General features: G+C 41.7%; 1 protein-coding gene across 2 annotated transcripts; it reads right to left on the reverse strand.

The window, feature by feature from the left end:
• Positions 1-1,628: 1,628 nt before the first annotated feature.
• On the reverse strand, positions 1,629-17,566 carry St8sia3 (ST8 alpha-N-acetyl-neuraminide alpha-2,8-sialyltransferase 3). Of its 2 annotated transcripts, none has more exons than XM_063231570.1 (4): positions 17,008-17,566; positions 15,606-15,728; positions 12,626-13,183; positions 1,629-10,849 (listed from the first exon to the last, which is right to left on the reverse strand). In XM_063231570.1, the coding sequence occupies exons 1-4, from the start codon at positions 17,184-17,186 to the stop codon at positions 10,567-10,569; spliced, it is 1,143 nt and encodes a 380-aa protein (XP_063087640.1). In that variant the 5' UTR covers positions 17,187-17,566; the 3' UTR covers positions 1,629-10,566. The 2 variants fall into 2 exon arrangements, with proteins under 2 accessions (XP_063087640.1, XP_005005588.1); XM_005005531.4 differs by lacking the exon at positions 17,008-17,566 and adding an exon at positions 15,842-16,574.
• Positions 17,567-18,241: the final 675 nt, after the last annotated feature.

The following is an 18,241-nucleotide window of genomic DNA, read 5'->3' on the forward strand; positions in this document are numbered from 1 at the left end:
CTAATTGTCTTTGTCTTGATCAAACTGTGGCAATCCATTTTCTTAGGGAAAAAAATCTATTTTTAAAATTTAATTTGTACTAATCAGCCCCAGGCAGAGAGCCTGCAATAAACTTTGCGTCAATTTCATGTTTTGTTTTACTTTGTGAAGTGTTTTCAGAATCTCTCCCCACCCCTTGGCAGTGGGATGGGAGAGAATGGGTGGAAAAAGAATTGGCAGCCTGGCAAATAGTTTTCAGAAATGTGTACCCTGAACACTACATTTGATCTCTCATATTTTAATTGTCTTCACTAGAATTTCATGCAGCCAATCATTTCTCTCTTTGCCTCTCTCTCTGCCCCTCACTTCCATTTGTGGTATCCTTTAAACAGTTCAGGATGAGAAATTTCCTTATAATCTGTTGAACAATTTCTTCAACAAGAGTTTATATTCCTTCAGGACAGGCACTGTTATTTTGCTAATTTTCTATTCAGCTCCTATCTGTCTACTCTTTTACAAAGTAAGCAGTAAGGGTTTTTGATTTGAACTAGGGAGGAGCAAAGCCTTCTTCAGATCAACTGTGCCTCCTGAAGTTGGATCTTTTTAATCATTTGGAAATTTTTTTTTACCGTATTCTAATTTCTCTCTTTGCTTGATATTGCAATCCATCATCAATATCAAATGTGTTTTAGCACATTTAGTATACCAGGACATTTTTGATGCTGGAGCATGGATGTTGAGAACAATAATTCCTAGGACCATTCATGAATTCCATCAACAAGTGCTTGTTGAGTACTGCTTATGGTGCTATCTGAGGTGGCATGGTTAGAGAAGCACTAGGCATTTTTGTGTCTAAGTACAAAGATGTAGAGAGAGATAAAGAAAAAAAGAATTGAAATGATATGTCTGTCTGTCCACCTAGCTATTCATCTGTCTATTTGCCCATCTCGTAACTATCCATTGTGAGTTTATTAGGCTCCTATTCTAGATATTAAGGACATAAAATGGCTGAGATGGGCCAGTTCTTGTGCTATAGTGTAGTGGAAGGCAGAGACAAACAGTATATAAGTAAATATCATTTCTAGAGGATGAGAGACAATGACGACATGAGAGAAATAACACAGAGTAGGGGGATAAGCGCCACAGTGGCATTCTGGAAAGGCTCTTTGAAGAGGTGACCTAATAAGAGGCTGCAAGGTACAAAAGTACAGGATGGGGAGCTAGGCTGCGTTTCCACTTTGACCATCACTGGCTGTGCAGCATGATCTATGTCCCTCCGGATGTCTCCTTCACTTAGTTCTTGATTAAGTAAAAGTGACAGTGAAGAATGATGTGTTATTACTATTATTCATGATAAGTGCTGTTGCATGATTTGCATTTAAAAGCTCTATGAAGAAGTATGTATGGGGTGCTTCTGGCATTCACTATTAGTTCATGGCTCCAGACAGCCAGACTCAACCTTCTCTGTACTTCCAGGAGATGGCTTCACACCAGAGAATTAAAAAAGGAGGATGCACTCAGTCTCTTCACTGGAGAGAGAGAGAGAGAGAGAGAGAGAGAGAGAGAGAGAGAGAGAAAGAGAGAGAGAGAGAGAATGAAAATCTGTGCATGTGGGGGTCTTCCAAATGGGACAGAGACAGCCACTAGTGTTTTCCAATTCACAATAAAACAATTTATTTAAAAACAATGCATTCATTATTGTGTTTGGCACATGAGGCAATGAGGCAGGCACATCACATTTAACAGGTACATTTGGGGAGCTGTCGAAGCAAACCATTGCAGTTTCTTCACAAACTACAGCCACAATATACACGCAAATTACCTCTGTGAAAGATGATCATCCTTGTTCATCAAGAAGGTAGAAGATATTTACATGATCCTCAGTCCAGCAAGGCTGGCTTCTTCCACGTGTCTGTGGTCCTCACCCCTTAGCAGCAACTTGAGTTTCCAAGGGCAGGTGATGCCACCTCTCACAAGACAGGTGAGTCTAATTGTAAGAGTCACAGCTTCTTCCAAAGGGCAAAGAAACTTCTGATGCAATTGGGAAGGGGCAAAGTCTTCATTGTAAGTCTCTCACCATAGATGCTTTTTCTAAAATAAATGCGTCAAGTCTGGAGGGAGGGTGCCATGGTAATAACATCAGAGTCATTTATTTTCCCTGACACATGCTTCTTGCTCATTTCTTTAATTACTCACATTCACTGTCCTCCTACCTTTTGACCTTTTGGTTTCATTTATTCCACATAGAGCTTTGCTCTTTATTCTTCACTAATAGTCTTTAACATGATGTGAAAATGAAATAGTATATCTCATAGAACTTAAAATGAGAGAAAATATCACAAATATTCTTTTGTCTAATTTATGCTTTCATAATGGAATGTCAACTTCTTACCTAAAGAACAGAAACAGGATATTGTGATACAGAATCAGTGGTGGGGAGACATATTGTAATTCTAATTGAGCAGAGATGTCCTGCTGACCTCCTAAACCTGGTCACCACATGGGGGATGTTCATCTAAAATCTAGACCTGACATATGAGATAATGAAGTTCTGATATGGGCTTAGGTGAATGTCCCAGGCAAGTGAATGATAATCCTGTGCTGTGATCCTTCGGTGTGTCTGTCCTGTGTCCTCGGAGAATTTCAGTGCTAGTTACTGATGCTTGGTGATGGAGTCCCAGACCATCACAAATCCTTCTTAGGGGTCCTGCTGTAAGGCTGCCTTTCTGAAGATCTGATCCTGCAGAATCAGATATGTTTAAACAGCAGCTCTAGTGTAGAGTGCTGCTACTCTAATTTTTACAAAATGGTCTAGATAAAAAAAAAAAGGTCTAGATCCTGTATATCAAGGGAAACTTCACCCTCTATTTTGAAAGTGTTGCAATAAGTTCATTTCACCTCTATGTTTTGACCAAATCTCTTTCTCATTGTCTAACAATTTTTCATCTCTATCTTCCCAGCAAAAAATATTCTGATCATGGCTCATTCCTCACAGCTGGTTTTGCTGGAAATTTGTTCATAATAAGATGTTGCCTACCTGTCAAGTGCTTGTAGCTATGGACTTAACCTCTCTGGCATCAGAAAGAGCCAGAGGAAAGTGTACTTTGTGCCCAAGCTACACAAAACTTTTTGGGAACACAGAAAAACATTCAAACACATACTTGATTCATTTAAAACAGAATGTGCTTGCACAGTGTAGAAAAAGAAGCTAATTTCAATGATCATTAAGAAGAACAGAAAACAGAGCCATTTAACTTTAATACTGTATAAAAATTTCCAATTTGAATTTTAAACATTTATAGTGTAGAAATGCCTTATAAAACCTGAAGGGTGTTTTACTACAGTAAGGAAAGTAGAGTTGTTCCTTCATGATCTAAATTTGGTTCACTATATGCACAACAAACACTTATGGGCATTCACTACGTCTGAAGAATTAAATAATTTCCCCCAGCATTGTTTTCTACAAGATTTAATTACACCCATTTCCGAATGATTTCCATCAGAAAAACTTAATTTGTAAGCACGTTCTGTGGATTGCAAGGGCATATGAATTCTAAACATTCAGTAGAGGTCCACTCATGACCAGGGGGCAAGGGAGGACAGCTGCTCTCCTGCTCAGTGCAGTGGCCACATGATTGTGGGTGGAGTTCTTTTCTAGCTTTATATTAGAAATACCATCTATACTTTTCTAGCTTCACACAAGCTTAGCTAAGCACAAAGCATTACCTGTCACCTTGCTCTACACAGTGTGCCCACTCAGCCACTCCAATCCACCCAGAGGTGTTCCTAGTCCGTGGTATATTTTTATCATTGATGATGTTCTAAGGGAATAAACTGCTGTGCATATTCAGATTTCAGTCAAGATCCTCAGCTGAGTGTCCCTTGGTGGGGTACAGACAATTAACAGAGCCTCTGCAGGCACACGGGACCAGCTAAGATAGGTCAGTGTCTTGTTTTTACCCTGTGCTGTTTTTAGCCTATTTTATGGATGCCTCTGAATTTTACATTTTGTCAGAAGAAAGACAACCAAGTGGACAATTTAATAGTTTTGGGATAGGGATGCGGCTCAGTGCAAAGGTCTTGGGTTCTTTCCTTGGTACTGGAAAAATAAATTAGCTAAACACCATTCCAACTTGCTGTTAGATTAGAGAATAAATGTACTTGGAAAGTCACTCTGAAGTTAGAAAAAACACTACTGTTAATCTAAGATGCTGAGGAACCTTTTGAGAAGTTGCTAATAGCAGATGGCTAGGGTACATTTTGAACCCTTTAGGACCTTAACCTAAAACCAGTCTGTCTGTCTGTCTATCTATCTATCTATCTATCTATCTATCTATCTATCTATCTATACAGCTATCGATCTAGCTATCCATCTACCTATCTAGCTATCCATCTATCTATCTATCCATCTATATCTATGTGAATTTTTGTGTGGTGCTGAGGATTGAACTCAGAGCTCCATGCCTGTTTAGGTAAGTGCTCAACCACTTGAGGTACATCCTCAGCCCAAATAATAGTCTTTTACTAAAAATTAGTTGAACTGTCCAAGGTGGAAAATGCTCCCCTGTGAGAAAGGGGCATTTGGGTGGCCCTCCAAAGCCACTGCTAGCCTGTTCTATTTGCTACTCACTGACTCGGAGATTGTTCAGGCAGTGCTGTGCTGAAGGCAGCTCATTTTGAAGCCAGCCTGTACTGGCTCTTGTAAATATTGTTGTATTGTCATCTGATTGAAATTAAGTCAGTAGTTTGAAATTGGCTATGATGAGAGTATTTACACCACAGAAATTGGTAAGTGCTAGTTCTTCAGTGCCAGTATACCAAGGAGCTACAACTGCTTCTGACTCACCCAAAAGGGAAATCAAAGGAGTCATTTGGTTCCTCTGAAGAGTAAAGGCTTTGTATGTGCCCAGATATAGAAAAAAGCCTGACCAAAATTTCATCAGCTGGCAGTACCTTCTCCAACAGAAGCCGGTGGGAGGCAGTTAGTAGCAACTGAGCACTTCACGTATGTTGGGTTGATGTGGGGATTTTAGCCCTTTGAATTTTCTTTTTTGATTGGTTTCACTTTAGTTGGAGACCTCTATTTGGGGCTTGAATCTGAAAATGAGAAATCAGACTCCTTGAGGAATATTTTAGGCTCTGGGAATAACTCCCAAATCAAGTTTGAATAAATCATTTAACTTTTCTAACTTTTCTCAGTCAATCCATTTATAAAAATGAATGTTCTATGATTGGTTCCTTTATTTGAAATATAGACAGTGAAACAAAGCATTGATCTTGGAGTTATACACATTAAAGCCATGCTCCTAACTTTGTCCTCAAGCTTACAATCATTCTGGCTAGACTAATTACTGTTCACTAACCACGGGTCAACCTAGCCAAGAGTTGAATGTTTGAGTCATTAAGACTGTGTGAGTCTTGCCATATATTTTGATAATTTTAAGGAACTTTTTATATTAATTACATGAGGAGTGATATGTATTCAGCTACTTTGGTCAGAATGGTGCATTATTAATTAATATTATTAATATTAACTAGTATTAATATTATTGGTTTCCAATGGCTTGGCAACATTGGAATCATCTGTGAGTCTTTGTAAGTTAGGTTTATCCTGATACATTTTAAGTTAAATGTTTGGAAAGAGGAGCAGGAATTGCATTTTGAAGAGTTCCTAATTTCCTTTTTCTTGTTGGTGAATGAGTCAAGTCCTAACCCAGAACCTAACTATAGACTTAAATGGAGTCAGTTATTCCGCCACAGGATTTTCACTGCAATTCCACTGCAATCAATAACAAGAGAATGAGCTTCATAGAAGATAAAACATCTATTCAAATACCTATTTTTGGTAAGTCATCACAATAAAAATAAATGTTCAGAAACACCGCATAATACAACATTCTAAAGTGTTTCCTATTTAAAATGTTTTATGTAGGTGGCAAAGCAGTCAGAATGTGAGGAAGACATACTTAGCTATTTTGGCTTTTGGTATCAACTTCTCTGTAGCTTTGATTTACTGGGCCACAGAATGCAGACAGGTCAAACATCCAGGTAAAGTGCCCAGATCCCCAGGTGCTGTGGTGTTTCATTGGGACTCTTCAACCACATACACAGCCCCAACTCTGTTCCTAAGCAAAGCTTTCACTGTATACATTCAGGCAGGAGTAGAAGCTACACAGAAACCTATGCCTGGCATGCTCATTACACACCACACACACACACACACACACACACACAACTTCAGATCTAGAAATATACATGAAATTGTTCAGTTTTCCATTTTGAAGGGAGACCCACCAAAGTTATTATAATTTGTACATCTTCTTAGCATGTTGAACTAAATGTAGTAATCTAAATGTACCATTAAAATTCGGCATACTATGGAAAGAATTTCTCAACTCAAGGAACCCCTGCTGAAAATTATACATAAGGAAAAGTACATAAATATTTTCAGTCTTTAACTTATAAATTATGCATGCATATTACCAAAACAGTTTAATATAGATTATTGGATAAGATTTCAGTTGTCAACTGTGAACCATCAATAACTAAATTGATTTATCAAATTAAAAAAAACCCTCTTACTAAACCACTTCTTGCTAAATGGTGGTTTAATAAGAGGGTTTTTCTTTTCATTTTTCTGGAAAATGTGGACCATTACCAGTGGGCTGCTAGGCAAACATCTCCTTGTTTTGTGCTGAGAAATATTTTTCTTTTTTCCCTTTTTGTCCTTCACAGGCCTTCTTTTTATGCCCCAAGGACCTGAGACCAAAATCTCTTGCCTTTCATTTGACACTGATCCAGCCAAGATGAAGAGTCATAATTTCTCCAGCAATTACCCTGCAACGGGCAAATTACTCTTCCTTTTTGTAGGTCCATTTTCTCATGTGAAAAGTCAATAATTAGTACTGGAAAAACTCAGCCTCTTCCTTTTCCAGTGTCCTAGCACTTGACAATTTCCTTCTTCCATGGGCCTTAGGCCAACAATATGGTATTTCCTGAGAGTGTCTAACACAGTGCCTTGCCCAAATTTAGAAGAAATGTTCTTTCAGGCCTCAACTTCCCCACCAAGATGGGTTTGTCTTGGCACTCACATTTATAGCTAATTGGTGACCTGCGGACAAGAAGACTGGGAGGGAGAGCTCTTCCTGGGGGCTGTCCTTGTTGGTAGCCCCATGGTCAGATGCCTGACATCAAGGTCACGGCACTGTTGGGTACACACTACTTACTACTAAACACACTTTTACAATGGACATCTAAGACACAGACACAAGGTGGAGGAACCACATATGTTTTAATCATCAATTATAGGCAAGAGAGGAGGAAATCTTGAGAAAACCTTTAATCCTGTCTCCCCAGGATCTACGTCTGTACATGACACAGAACAGCTGGTAAAAACTGAGGGTCGAGTATTAAGCAGGCTGCCGAATGTTTGTGGACTTTTTTTTTCCTTCCTCTGCAACTTAACTGGTCATTCATGTGGGTGTCATGTGCAGACAGCCTTGGGGGGATTCATGGTAAAAATTTATTATTGTTGCTGGGCTCTTCTAGAAGTATTTAAAAAGAGAAAAGTTTCTGACAAAAGAATATATTTAGCCTAAAACCAGAAAAGTAAGGACAGTGCAAAACCAAGGGTGTGCATCTGTGCTTCAATCACATGTGAGATGCTCTCTCTGCCCAATTCACTGCTCTTGACCATACAAGCCTGGGAGACGGGGGAGTCAGCAATCTCTGGTTACTGACACCACTGCTTTCTGATAGGGAAACATGGGAGCCACCATCTTTTGATCATTATGGTGGTCATATGGCTTTAATCTCTGAACCAATCTTTAACAACAAAAAGGGATCTTGTGTGATTAGCTAGTGGCTACTTTTCTTCTACACTGGAACTGTCCATATGGTTGTAACCAACACTGCAAATAATGTAACAGTAAAAGCTGCCCCTGTTGAGCACTTACTATGTGCTGAAAAGTGGGATAAATGCTTTACTAACAAATTACATGTAAACATTTTGCAATAAAGGGATGTAGGTTATAAATGAATTTCAAGAGGGCCTGGAATTTTCCTCAGAGAAAGTTTTAACGAAGAAAAGGGTGGTCTTTTGGGATCAGCACCAAGAAATCCTACAAGGATGAGCTGACCTCTAAACCCTTCTAGTTCTAGAGAAAAGTCCATTTCCTCCCTATTCAGAGTTCCACTGAGATTTATAACTAAGATGATGGTGGGGTTGGGATGGGAAAGCCCTCCCACTCTTAGCTTAAGATGGAGCCAGTGTGCATTAACATTTTAAAATACTCTCTCTCTGAACTCAAAAAACAAACACAAAACCTTGGCATTGTGATGAGATTCAAATTTAAGTGGTCCACTTTGAAACAATAAACTGGTTTTAGGGATTCTGGATTTTTGCTCCTTTAACCTGCTGGTTCAAACTGTCTATTCATCTGTACCCAGTAAAAATGAATGGGCACATTACAACTAAAACCTTAGTGTTAGTACCTGGCCTGGGTAATACTGGCATTAGTATCACTTGGCTATAACCAAATGATCTAAGTGTTTAGGGACAGCTGACTTCTTAGGTTGTCAGTTACCAATCTCATAATGATTCTAACCAAGGATAATGAGAATGGTAAGGCAGTATTAATGACCTCTTTCAAGCTCTTTAAAGTGACAGTGAAGGAACAAAAATGATACGGTTTTAATTCCCATAAAATTGTACCACTGAATTTTAAAATGTCTTATCTTGTTTTAATAGTTATTTCAGAATTAGAGGGTTTTAAAATTTTCCTATGTTAAAATGTCTATTCCTATTTTTTCCCATCTGTTTGGATAACTGACATTCACATGACATTGTAAGATGTGTCATCACTGGTGCTGACCTGAGTTCTGATTTTCTTCTTGAAAAGAATACAGCTTTGGGACAGGGCAGACAATGACTATCTTTGCTTATTGTATTTGGTTTAATTTTAGGCATGATTATACCTTTCCAAAGAGAGGTAATGTGCTGATGAATGAGCAATAGCAATTAATTCTAACCATATTTGTTGCATTGCAAGCAGTGTAGATAAAATTTCTGGAAAAGAACGAGCTATCCCACTCAAACATAAAACAAATGTGCTTGACTGGCATTTGGAAACAAAAAGGAAATTCTTATTAAAATTTAACATCAACTTGGCCAGACTTTGGGCTGAACTGGAAAAACAAAGTATGGTTCAGTAAAAAGTTAAGGAGAGAAGTGCTTTTTGCTTCTAAGACTGAAACAATGAAAAGGACAGATCTACATACTCTCAAACTCCAAGGGTTAGTCAGTACTAAGACTTGCCACTCTACAATGGCTTTTCCCTCTGGAGAGGTTTAATTTATAGGCATAGAGATCTGATTTCAGTGGCGACAGGAAATATCTAATGTTTCAGAGTGAACAATCAGTTCCAGCTTGGTGGTGGAGGGACACCATACTGAGACAATCTCACCCCAGCATTATTCACATGGGGGGGTACATGGCCAACTCTAACCCTGCTGGTTCTCCAAGGCTCTGAACAGGTAACAACTCTGTAGAATGGGATTCCATAACTACTTTTAAACGTTCTTTATTTTTCTGTATGTGCCCCAGGCTATTTAGCTGACTCCCTGCCTCTGTATTCTGAGAGGTTGCCCAACCTAGAGCTTGGCCTGGGACTGTCGGAGACAGGCTGAAAGGCCTTTGCAGGTGGGGCCACAGTGCTGCTGTCTATCCTAATCATACTCATGCCAGGACATGTAATGCCACCCACACCACAGGTTTCCTTTCAGATAGTGCAAGACACACTACACTATATTCCACTCACTCCAGAGGGACCATCTTGCTGTTGAATGACCATATGGACAAATGAGGACTTTAGAGGATGCTTTCTTATAAAATTCGTCATGTGGGGATTCATCATGATTTGCTCGGTTTGTCATGAAATATCAAAGTGATCCACAGCTTTGTACATATCAAATACAGGTGCAACACATACAAGCAAAGCTAATTCTGTAAGATTCCTAGCAAATTATTAAACTCTATGGTGATGGGGCAAGGAACATGGTGACAGGGAGAGAAAGAGACATGAAAGAGAGACAGAAAGGAGAGAGAGAGAGAGAGAGAGAGAGAGAGAGAGAGAGAGAGAGAGAAAGGAGTGAAAACCAATTTTTTATTTCCATTCTGAAGAGTCTGATCCCACTGGCTAAACAGATCCTGCCCTAATTGGCCAGAGGTCTCTGAGGACTGCACTTAAACAGAGCTGTAGAAAACTATAGCTCTTGTCCTCATTGACACAGGAGCAGTTTATTATTAAAATACAAACACAGAAATACTTCAAACCATTTTGTTAGCAGCATACTTCCAAATGCAACATTCCTTTCATCCATCAAGTTTAAATCACATGGTTTCAGCGCATCTGTCCTGTGAAATCGGCTAAGACCATTCAAAGAGCAGTGCAAAAGAAGAAGACATCTTTCCATTTAAATGGCAGACAAGCCTTATAAGACAGTCTCTGGGGTTCTATTCAGAAGACTATTCAATTTGATTTGGGGCACTTTTTTAGACAACCATTTGGCACTTTTCTTGTGGAGTTCTTAGGCACAGTGTGACAGAGTCAGTTTAGTGAGCCCTTCCCCATGCATTCGATACAGCAGCTGAAACTCAGCAGGCAGCTGGTGGGACTCCTGCCACTTGGTGGTGAATTTGGTTCCTTTTTTGTCATAATAATGGTACGGAAGATCTTCCCTTGTGTTGGGGTCAAATCCAAAAGGCCAAAATCCGTACAAGTGGATCTCTTCACATATTGCTGATGCAAGGGTATACATAAGAATACCTGTGCTTAGCCGTTTGGGTGACAAATGTTTGTTTTTCCAGTACCTGTGGAACAATAAGTACATGTGGATTCAGAGGCCAGTGTTGAAGGTTTCAGTCTGATAGGTCAACAGGACTAGGATGAGAAGTGGATTTGTCTGGAGTCTGTCCAACCTGTAACCTCCAGCTTGCTTCCTCTCACTCTTGTTTTTAAGGTATAACAGCAAATATAAAAAAAGGAAGTTTTGTGAATTGTATACATTAGCTATGTTGTATATTTTTAAGTTGCTCAAAACAATTCCTCTTTATTCAATGTGGTACTTGGCAAGTCAAAAGGTCGGACATGTCTGGATTCAGACTATTCCAATGACTTTGACAAATCCATCTCACAGCACAGTCATAGTGACTCTTCCCCTTCCAAATGAAATCTAAAAGTTTACTGAAATTGAACAATGTGGGAGCAAGTGAAGAGACCCAAAGTCAACGGATAGGTTGACAGAAGACCCGGGTTCCAATTTTGGTTCTGTTCACTTTGGGCAGTGACTACATAAATGACTCCTGCTCCCTAGACTTTGGGTTGACTTCATTACCTCTTAATATAAATTTAATAAAATAATTTTAATTTATAAATTAAAGGAATCACCCTGTATAGTGGAGACAAACCAGCTTATTAGACTATGACACCTCCTTTAATGAGAGAGAGGTCAACTAACAGATGTTAAACTTAGAAGACTTTAGGTGACCAAAGAATGGGAATAAACTATTTTGAAATGAGAATATTTAGGTTTCCCTGGTTACCAGGTTTTCCAAAAGCTGCCCTAAATTATGACAACATCTAATTCTCTGTTAGGACTGGGGTTTTTTACATAGGGGAATTTAGAATTGAGGTAGTTTGGTCATATGATTTATTAAAAAAAAAGATGCTACAATTGACTTTGCTTTATAAAATACCATGGCTAGTGCCTTTCAATTTGAATGCACATTAGAATCATTTGGGGAGTTCACAAAAACACTAAATGCCTAGTCCTTACTTCTTTTCCTACTAGAAAAATTACATTAGACTGTCTTAAAGTAGATTCTTGGCACCAGTATTTTTTAAAGCTCTCCAAGTGACTTATTTTTATATGTTTTGGTGCTGGGGACTGAATCCAGGGCTTCCTGTCTTCATGTATGCTAGGCAGGCACTCTACTATTAAGTATCCCCAAACCTCAATGATTCTTTTGTACAGTCAGACCTGAAAATCACGAGATTAGATGAAAATATGGCATCACTCCTCAGTGTATCAAAGTCATGGGGAGTAACAATGACACTATATAATGCTTTTCAAAGTTTTTACACTCAAGTATCAAATTATAAACACATTTTACAGTCTGTGATTTATCTAGGTGGTTTGTTAATCTGTGATATCTACAAAACATCTAAACATCAAATAAAAGGGCAAATTTTAAGTCAATTGCATCTTCTTTAAAAAATCTGTTTTGTATAATTTGGTCATTGGCATTATAAGGATATAGCTATATATTTAAAGGGAATTTCTTGATTTGTGATGGTTCCCATGACTGTTTAAAAAGTTTACCACCAAGACTGGGTGGGAAAAGGGCTAGAGGGTCCAGAAGCCTGTGAAACACTAATCTTTCCATTTGGTACTTGGCTACTTGCTGGAGGGTAGGTTAAACTTTTAAATTAGGATGATTCATCCATTCATTACAAAAGATAGTAGTTTGCTCTAAAATACTAAGCTAATCACAACAACGATTTAATTGGTGGTTCCCTACCCTCAAGACTACAATATAATTTGCCATCTGGTGGGATGTGAGTTAAATGCAATAAAATATACACACCTGTTGACATGTTGCATTATATTTCCAGGCCAAGCCAACTGGACTTTTAACTGACCTCTGTGTTCGACAAAAAAGTCAACTAACGTTCTGGTAACAGTTGCAGAAGTGTGGAAGAAAAATGCAGGGATCCAAAGAATGGCCCCATCAAGCTTTTTTAAACTGAGGAAAAAATTATTACGGTCTTGAATAGTCAAAAGATTGTTGTAATATTTTTCCAGAATGCTGGGATTGAAGGTGGTAAGGTTGGTTTTCCTTCCAACATCTTTTTGGAAAGCCTCCGTAGGGGCAAAATTACAACGAAAAACAAAATCTGATTTATCTATTTCTTGTCCGCACTGGCTCCCTGTCAGGATCCCACTATTTCCAACCACAGCACAGATATTGTAATGCTTATTCAAGATGGGAGACACGTCTGGAAGCAGTGATCGGAAGTTATTGCTAATAGAGAAAACATATTTATGGCTGGAATAATCATAGTGCATCAGTTGTCCGATCCGAACACTATTCTTGGTCAAAGAAAAATTTTTTATTACATCGACATGCTGAAGAATTTCTTGCCTAAAATAAAAAGAAATTCATTAAATGCATTCCATTCAAAAGAACCGAGTTTCCATCTTATGTCTTACACTGCCATTTCATTCAGACAAGAATCTTAAGCACATTGAATCCAGGAGAGATTATATATTCATAACTGTGGTCTTTAAAGGAAAGACTGCTTCCGAATATACAGACAAGTTCTAATCTTTCAGCTCTGAATGCTATCCTTTGAGGCTTGCTTGCAAACACAACTTACAGATCTAGCAGCCATTTCTTGATTTTCTGCTGTATTTGAGGGATGTATTTAATCCAAGATGAGGCATATGCCAAACTGTGATAGAGAATTCAGGGAGACAATTTACACAGGCCCCTAAGAGCTCATATTAGTGCACAAACACTGGTGACTTGGAGTTCGTAACTAGGGACTACTTGTTTGCTATTGGACTGTAGTGTTCAAGAATATCAAATATCACTGGTATCCAAATAAGAGCCAAATATATATGAGTTATTCTAGTCTTATCTATTATTAAAATATGAAAATGGGAATAGCAGTGGATGTATCTGAATATTTAATAGAAATGATATGATAATCATATTAAGATCCTTTGAATAATGAAACAAGGTATTTTTTGTGCTAGATTACACAAAAACATAATTTACTGGGCTAATCCTTAGAAAAAAGCTATTGTAAACCTGAACATGTGTTAGGTTTTAAAAACACAGAATAGCCAAGACAAGAGTGAGACAGAGAACTACATGTTGGCTTCATATTGAGCTTTAAGTAAAATTAAGTGTCTCCTCTTAAGAGTCTCAGCTATTTAAAATATTTGAGAGTCCAATAACATGCTACTTTGCTGGTAGATTCTCCAGTGCTAAGAGAAACTCCTGTGCTGCTTGTCTAAAAACAACAGGAATAAAATGAAGTATCTGCATATCAAAACTTTGTTGGGGCTTTCATTTCAAAAATTGATTTTATTATGCAACATACTGTGTAGAGCAACATAAACTAACATCTCTGATCCAATGTTATCAGTATTGTTCTGACTAGCTGTTGCGAATGAAAGACAAATTTAAAATGATACTGGCAAAAATTAATTGAAGATTGCCTAATAAATGCATTGAAAGGGAAATTTTAGGAAGGCAATGTTCTTCTGATTGGCTTGGTCATTAGGGTCACACACTCTAGTGTGGGAACAATACTTTTATTGAGCTAGAAATGTGTTATGGGGAAAGGTATAATGTGTTCTATTCTTCAAATTGTTCTGAGTTGTCTATAAAATTAATAAAGGATTAAAAAATCCCAAAAAGCACTTGAGTTTAGAATTAATCAATTTCCACGAATATAAACAAATGTTTAAAAAACTGTAATGATAAGCATATTACTGTACATCAAAATTTCACATAGACAATATTTTTCTGACACCATGGATATCCACTGGGTTTGTTTTAATTCTGGCAGTACATTACAATTTTTTTAAAAAGGGCAACAATTAGAGAAATGCTATGCCCCAAATATAACTCCTTAAATAGAGTAGTCTGTAAAATAAGTATTCAAACGCCTAATGAATACACTAGATGGCTCACACTGCATCTTGCAGCACAATAATCTCACCAAGAAGGAAATAGGAAGAATTTACCAGTGATTCTAAAACTAGATCAGAATCACCTATGAGAGTAATTAAATTTGAATAAATTTCATCTTTCTCCCAAATAAAACATGAAAGGAAAAACTTCATGTATAAAACAGGGCTGTTACAACTCATAAGAATGATGTACGTTATACGATAGCTTTATAATAAGATAAATGTTAATGAAAACAGCCAAAGCCAAAACAAAATCATAAATACCTGCATATACTTCAGCCCATACCTTTACTAATAATTTGTCAGAGATAGATTATATTTTTTGGGGCTGGGGATTTAGCTCAGTGGCATAAGCACCTGCCTTGCAAGCAGGCAGTCATGAGTTCGATCCCTGGTACCGATAAAAATGAAAAAGACAAAAAAACATTATATAAAAAAAAATAAAAAAAAAAGATTATATTTTTTGTGTTTCAGTAATACAATTCTATTATTTTTTTGTGAGAAAATGAAAGTGTATTGGGTAGTCTTTTTGCAATTAACATTTTTAAAGAAACTGGCAGCTTTGGTAGTCTTAGTCAAGCTTATTAACTATATACTGTGGGGTGGTGCTCCATTAAGGGTAGGTAGGGAAATGTATGTATTTTTTGCCATTCAGATTCACCATCCTGACACTTCCCTTCCGAAAGGGCACTACACACATTTGAGAGTGTTATACCAATCACTGCCTTGTGCAGTTAGGCCAGGAAGACAATGCAAATGCAAGGGGGAGGGGTATGTTTTTGTTGTTTTGGATTTGTTTGTTTTGATTTTTGAGCCCCCAAGTTCCAAAAGACCTTTTGGATAGTCTCCTCCTATCCTACCTTTGATGCAAAAACGCTGTCCGATTAAATGTCCATTTAGAAGGTTTCTCGTGGAGTTCCTGGGTGAGAGAATTCGTAATGGGCACAAATGACGGGTCTAGAAACTTCAGCGCAAACTGTGACCTGGAGAGGAGCATGAGTACAGACAAACGTGCGGGCCTCAGCTCGGGGAAGCCGAGGTAGCCATTAAAGTCCACCCTGCGGGGCGCGGGGTGATGGGCAGTTGGGACACTCACCGGCTCATCCGGCCCCGGAGGCCCTCTCATCTCTCCACCCTCTGCTCTTACATATACTCCCGCGGGAAGGAAAGAAAACTAGTGAAACTCATCCTCATTGTCCACCCTGCCCGGAGCGAGCCAGGCCATAAGATGGCCGTCACGCTGCGAGCAGGGCGGCGGCGGAGCGCAGGGCCGAGCGCGGCGGGACCGGGAGTCAGCACCGCGGACAGCGGCCCTCGTCAACCCCGCCGCCCGCGCCGCCCGAGGCAGCGATTTTTGCAAATAGGGCACCGCAAACCGGAGCCCGGGGGAGCTGGGTGTTCCCGGCCGTAACCTCTTCCTGACCCACCCCGTACTTGGTTTCCCTCCCCAGCCCTCGCCCGGGGACCCCGAGGCCGCCCCCAGCTCAGCGGGCCCGCAGGCGGGGCTTCTCCAGCGGGCGCACGGCCGCCCGCCCGCCCGGGACCGGGGTCGCCAGGCCCCGCCGGGAGGGCTCCGCGGGCGCAGGTCGGGCGGGGGCTCTGGCGGAGCTGCGCCGGGCGCTTCCGGCGGCGGCCGCGCCGCGTGGAGCCTGCGATCCGGGCGAGGGTTTGCAGCCCGCGGGGGCTCGCTGCCCGCTGGGCCAGGCCAACTGCAGAAACCCCGCCAAGGGGCACGGCGGCGGGGAGGGGGGAGGTCGGGCGAGACCGCCCCGGGCCTCAGAGCCGGGCCGCGCTTCCTTTGATGGGCGGAGGGCGGGGGGAGGGTGCGGGGAGGGGGGAGTCGGCGCCTGCGCCTTTAACCGCTTCGCACCGCCCGGAGCCGGCCTCGGAGCTGCGGACCGCGGGCGGGCGGGCGGGGAGGGCGCTCAACTCTCGCCTGTCCATCTCAGCCCGCGGCCCCCCTTCCGTTGCCTCTCCCTTCTCCATTATTCTCCCTAAACCCTCCCCCATTTTTGAAATGGGGGAAGGGACGCTGAGGAAGAATACGAGAATTGCAATCACATCGATCCGGACCACGGCTTTTAGGGGCTCTGGGTTAAAAAATAAAGGGGAGGAGGAAGGGAGCCTCGAGGCACGAGCGGAAGGACCACGCAGTCATCTCGCCCAAAGTGTCTCGGAGAAGCCCGAACACCCCTCTTCGGTCCCCTGACACAGCACACACCAGACAGAGACCGAGGGCGCTCCACGGAGGCCCGCACTCACCGGAATCCCGCGTGGAACATGTACATTCGGGGCGCCCCCGGGTTGGCGTACTTAGGAGTGGTGAAGATGTTCTCCTTTTTCAGGGACACGTAGCTGATGAGCGATAAAATCAGCAGGGCGACGCTGAGCATGACCAGCCCCAGCACACTGGCGACCCGGGCCATTTTGCAATTTCTCATCCTGGGCTGGAGTGGGATCAGGGGAACCGGGGAAATCGGTCCATTGAGCGGCCAGCAGCTCGCTGGCGTGTCCGTGTGTGTGAGTGTGTGTGCGCGCGCGTGTGTGTGCTCGCGGACGCGTGTAAGCGTGTGTGGCGGGGGAGGGGACCCAGGCAGCAGAGCCGCGGAGGCCGGGACTGGGCCGGCGGGAGTGCCGGAGGGCGCGGCGCGGCGACCCGGGGCCGGGCGAGCGGGCCGCGCCGAGCAGGAAGATGGAGGGTCTGCGCGCGGCGGCGGCGGCGGCGGGGCCGGGAGCGCGGCGCGCTGTGCGTCTCCGACCGCCGGCTCAGGCTCCCCCGCGCGTTTCCAGCGAGGCTGCCATCTCCGCCGCCGCCTGCAAGATAAATGTGATTGGAATAATGTTACAGTTCGATCTAAGCACAGGATTTAATTAATGAACTCTAATCTCCCAAATAACCAGGGGGAGGGGGGAGAGAGGAGGGGAAAAAGAAGGCGGCAGCGGGAGGGGGGTGGAGGCTGGAAGGCTGCAGCCCACGCCCGGCCTCCCTGGCTGAGGATGCCCGAGAGGAGGTGGCTGTGAGGAGACAGATGCCCAAACTTAGTTTAATGGACCATTCATTACTTTAGAGAATATATCAAGCAATGGAGAGATAAATAACTGCATTTGCTGCCCTTAGGATAAACACCAGCTGGGTGCTCCTCAGTGATGCGATTGCCAGGACTGATTTTTAGGAAGGCAAATGTTTAGCAGCGTTTTTTCCTCACTGTCACCAGGGCACCGCCTCGAATCCCGTGGGACAGCACCTACCGCAGCATAGCATCAAGGACCCCACCAGTAGTCCTCTGGATTTTCTAGAACGTCTCCTGGTACCCCTTTTATTCCCATGACACATTTGCTTATCCCTAGGAGGTGGGTACTGCCTACCAAACTGTGGAGTGAGCTGTGGATGTGGTCCTCCCAGGTCATGACCTGTGCACCCATGCGGCAACAAGGTGGTTGCCTGTGGGTTGAGCCAGTTTGGAGCACTTATCTCGCACTCTAGTCTCCTTTGCCG

Source organism: Cavia porcellus, unplaced genomic scaffold, assembly GCF_034190915.1.
Source record: "Cavia porcellus strain 051 isolate PalLab524CR breed Dunkin Hartley unplaced genomic scaffold, mCavPor4.1 scaffold_20, whole genome shotgun sequence".
Lineage (NCBI taxonomy): Eukaryota > Metazoa > Chordata > Mammalia > Rodentia > Caviidae > Cavia > Cavia porcellus.

Bases quoted from the DNA above. Each gene is read 5' to 3' on its own strand.
- St8sia3 (XM_063231570.1), bottom strand. From the start codon at position 17,186: ATGAGAAATTGCAAAATGGCCCGGGTCGCCAGTGTGCTGGGGCTGGTC. The intron at 13,184-15,605 runs GTAGGATAGGAG...TTTTTATTTTAG, and splicing joins ACAGCGTTTTTGCATCAAAG to GCAAGAAATTCTTCAGCATG. The intron at 10,850-12,625 runs GTGTGTATATTT...ATTGTTCCACAG, and splicing joins ATAATGCAACATGTCAACAG to GTACTGGAAAAACAAACATT.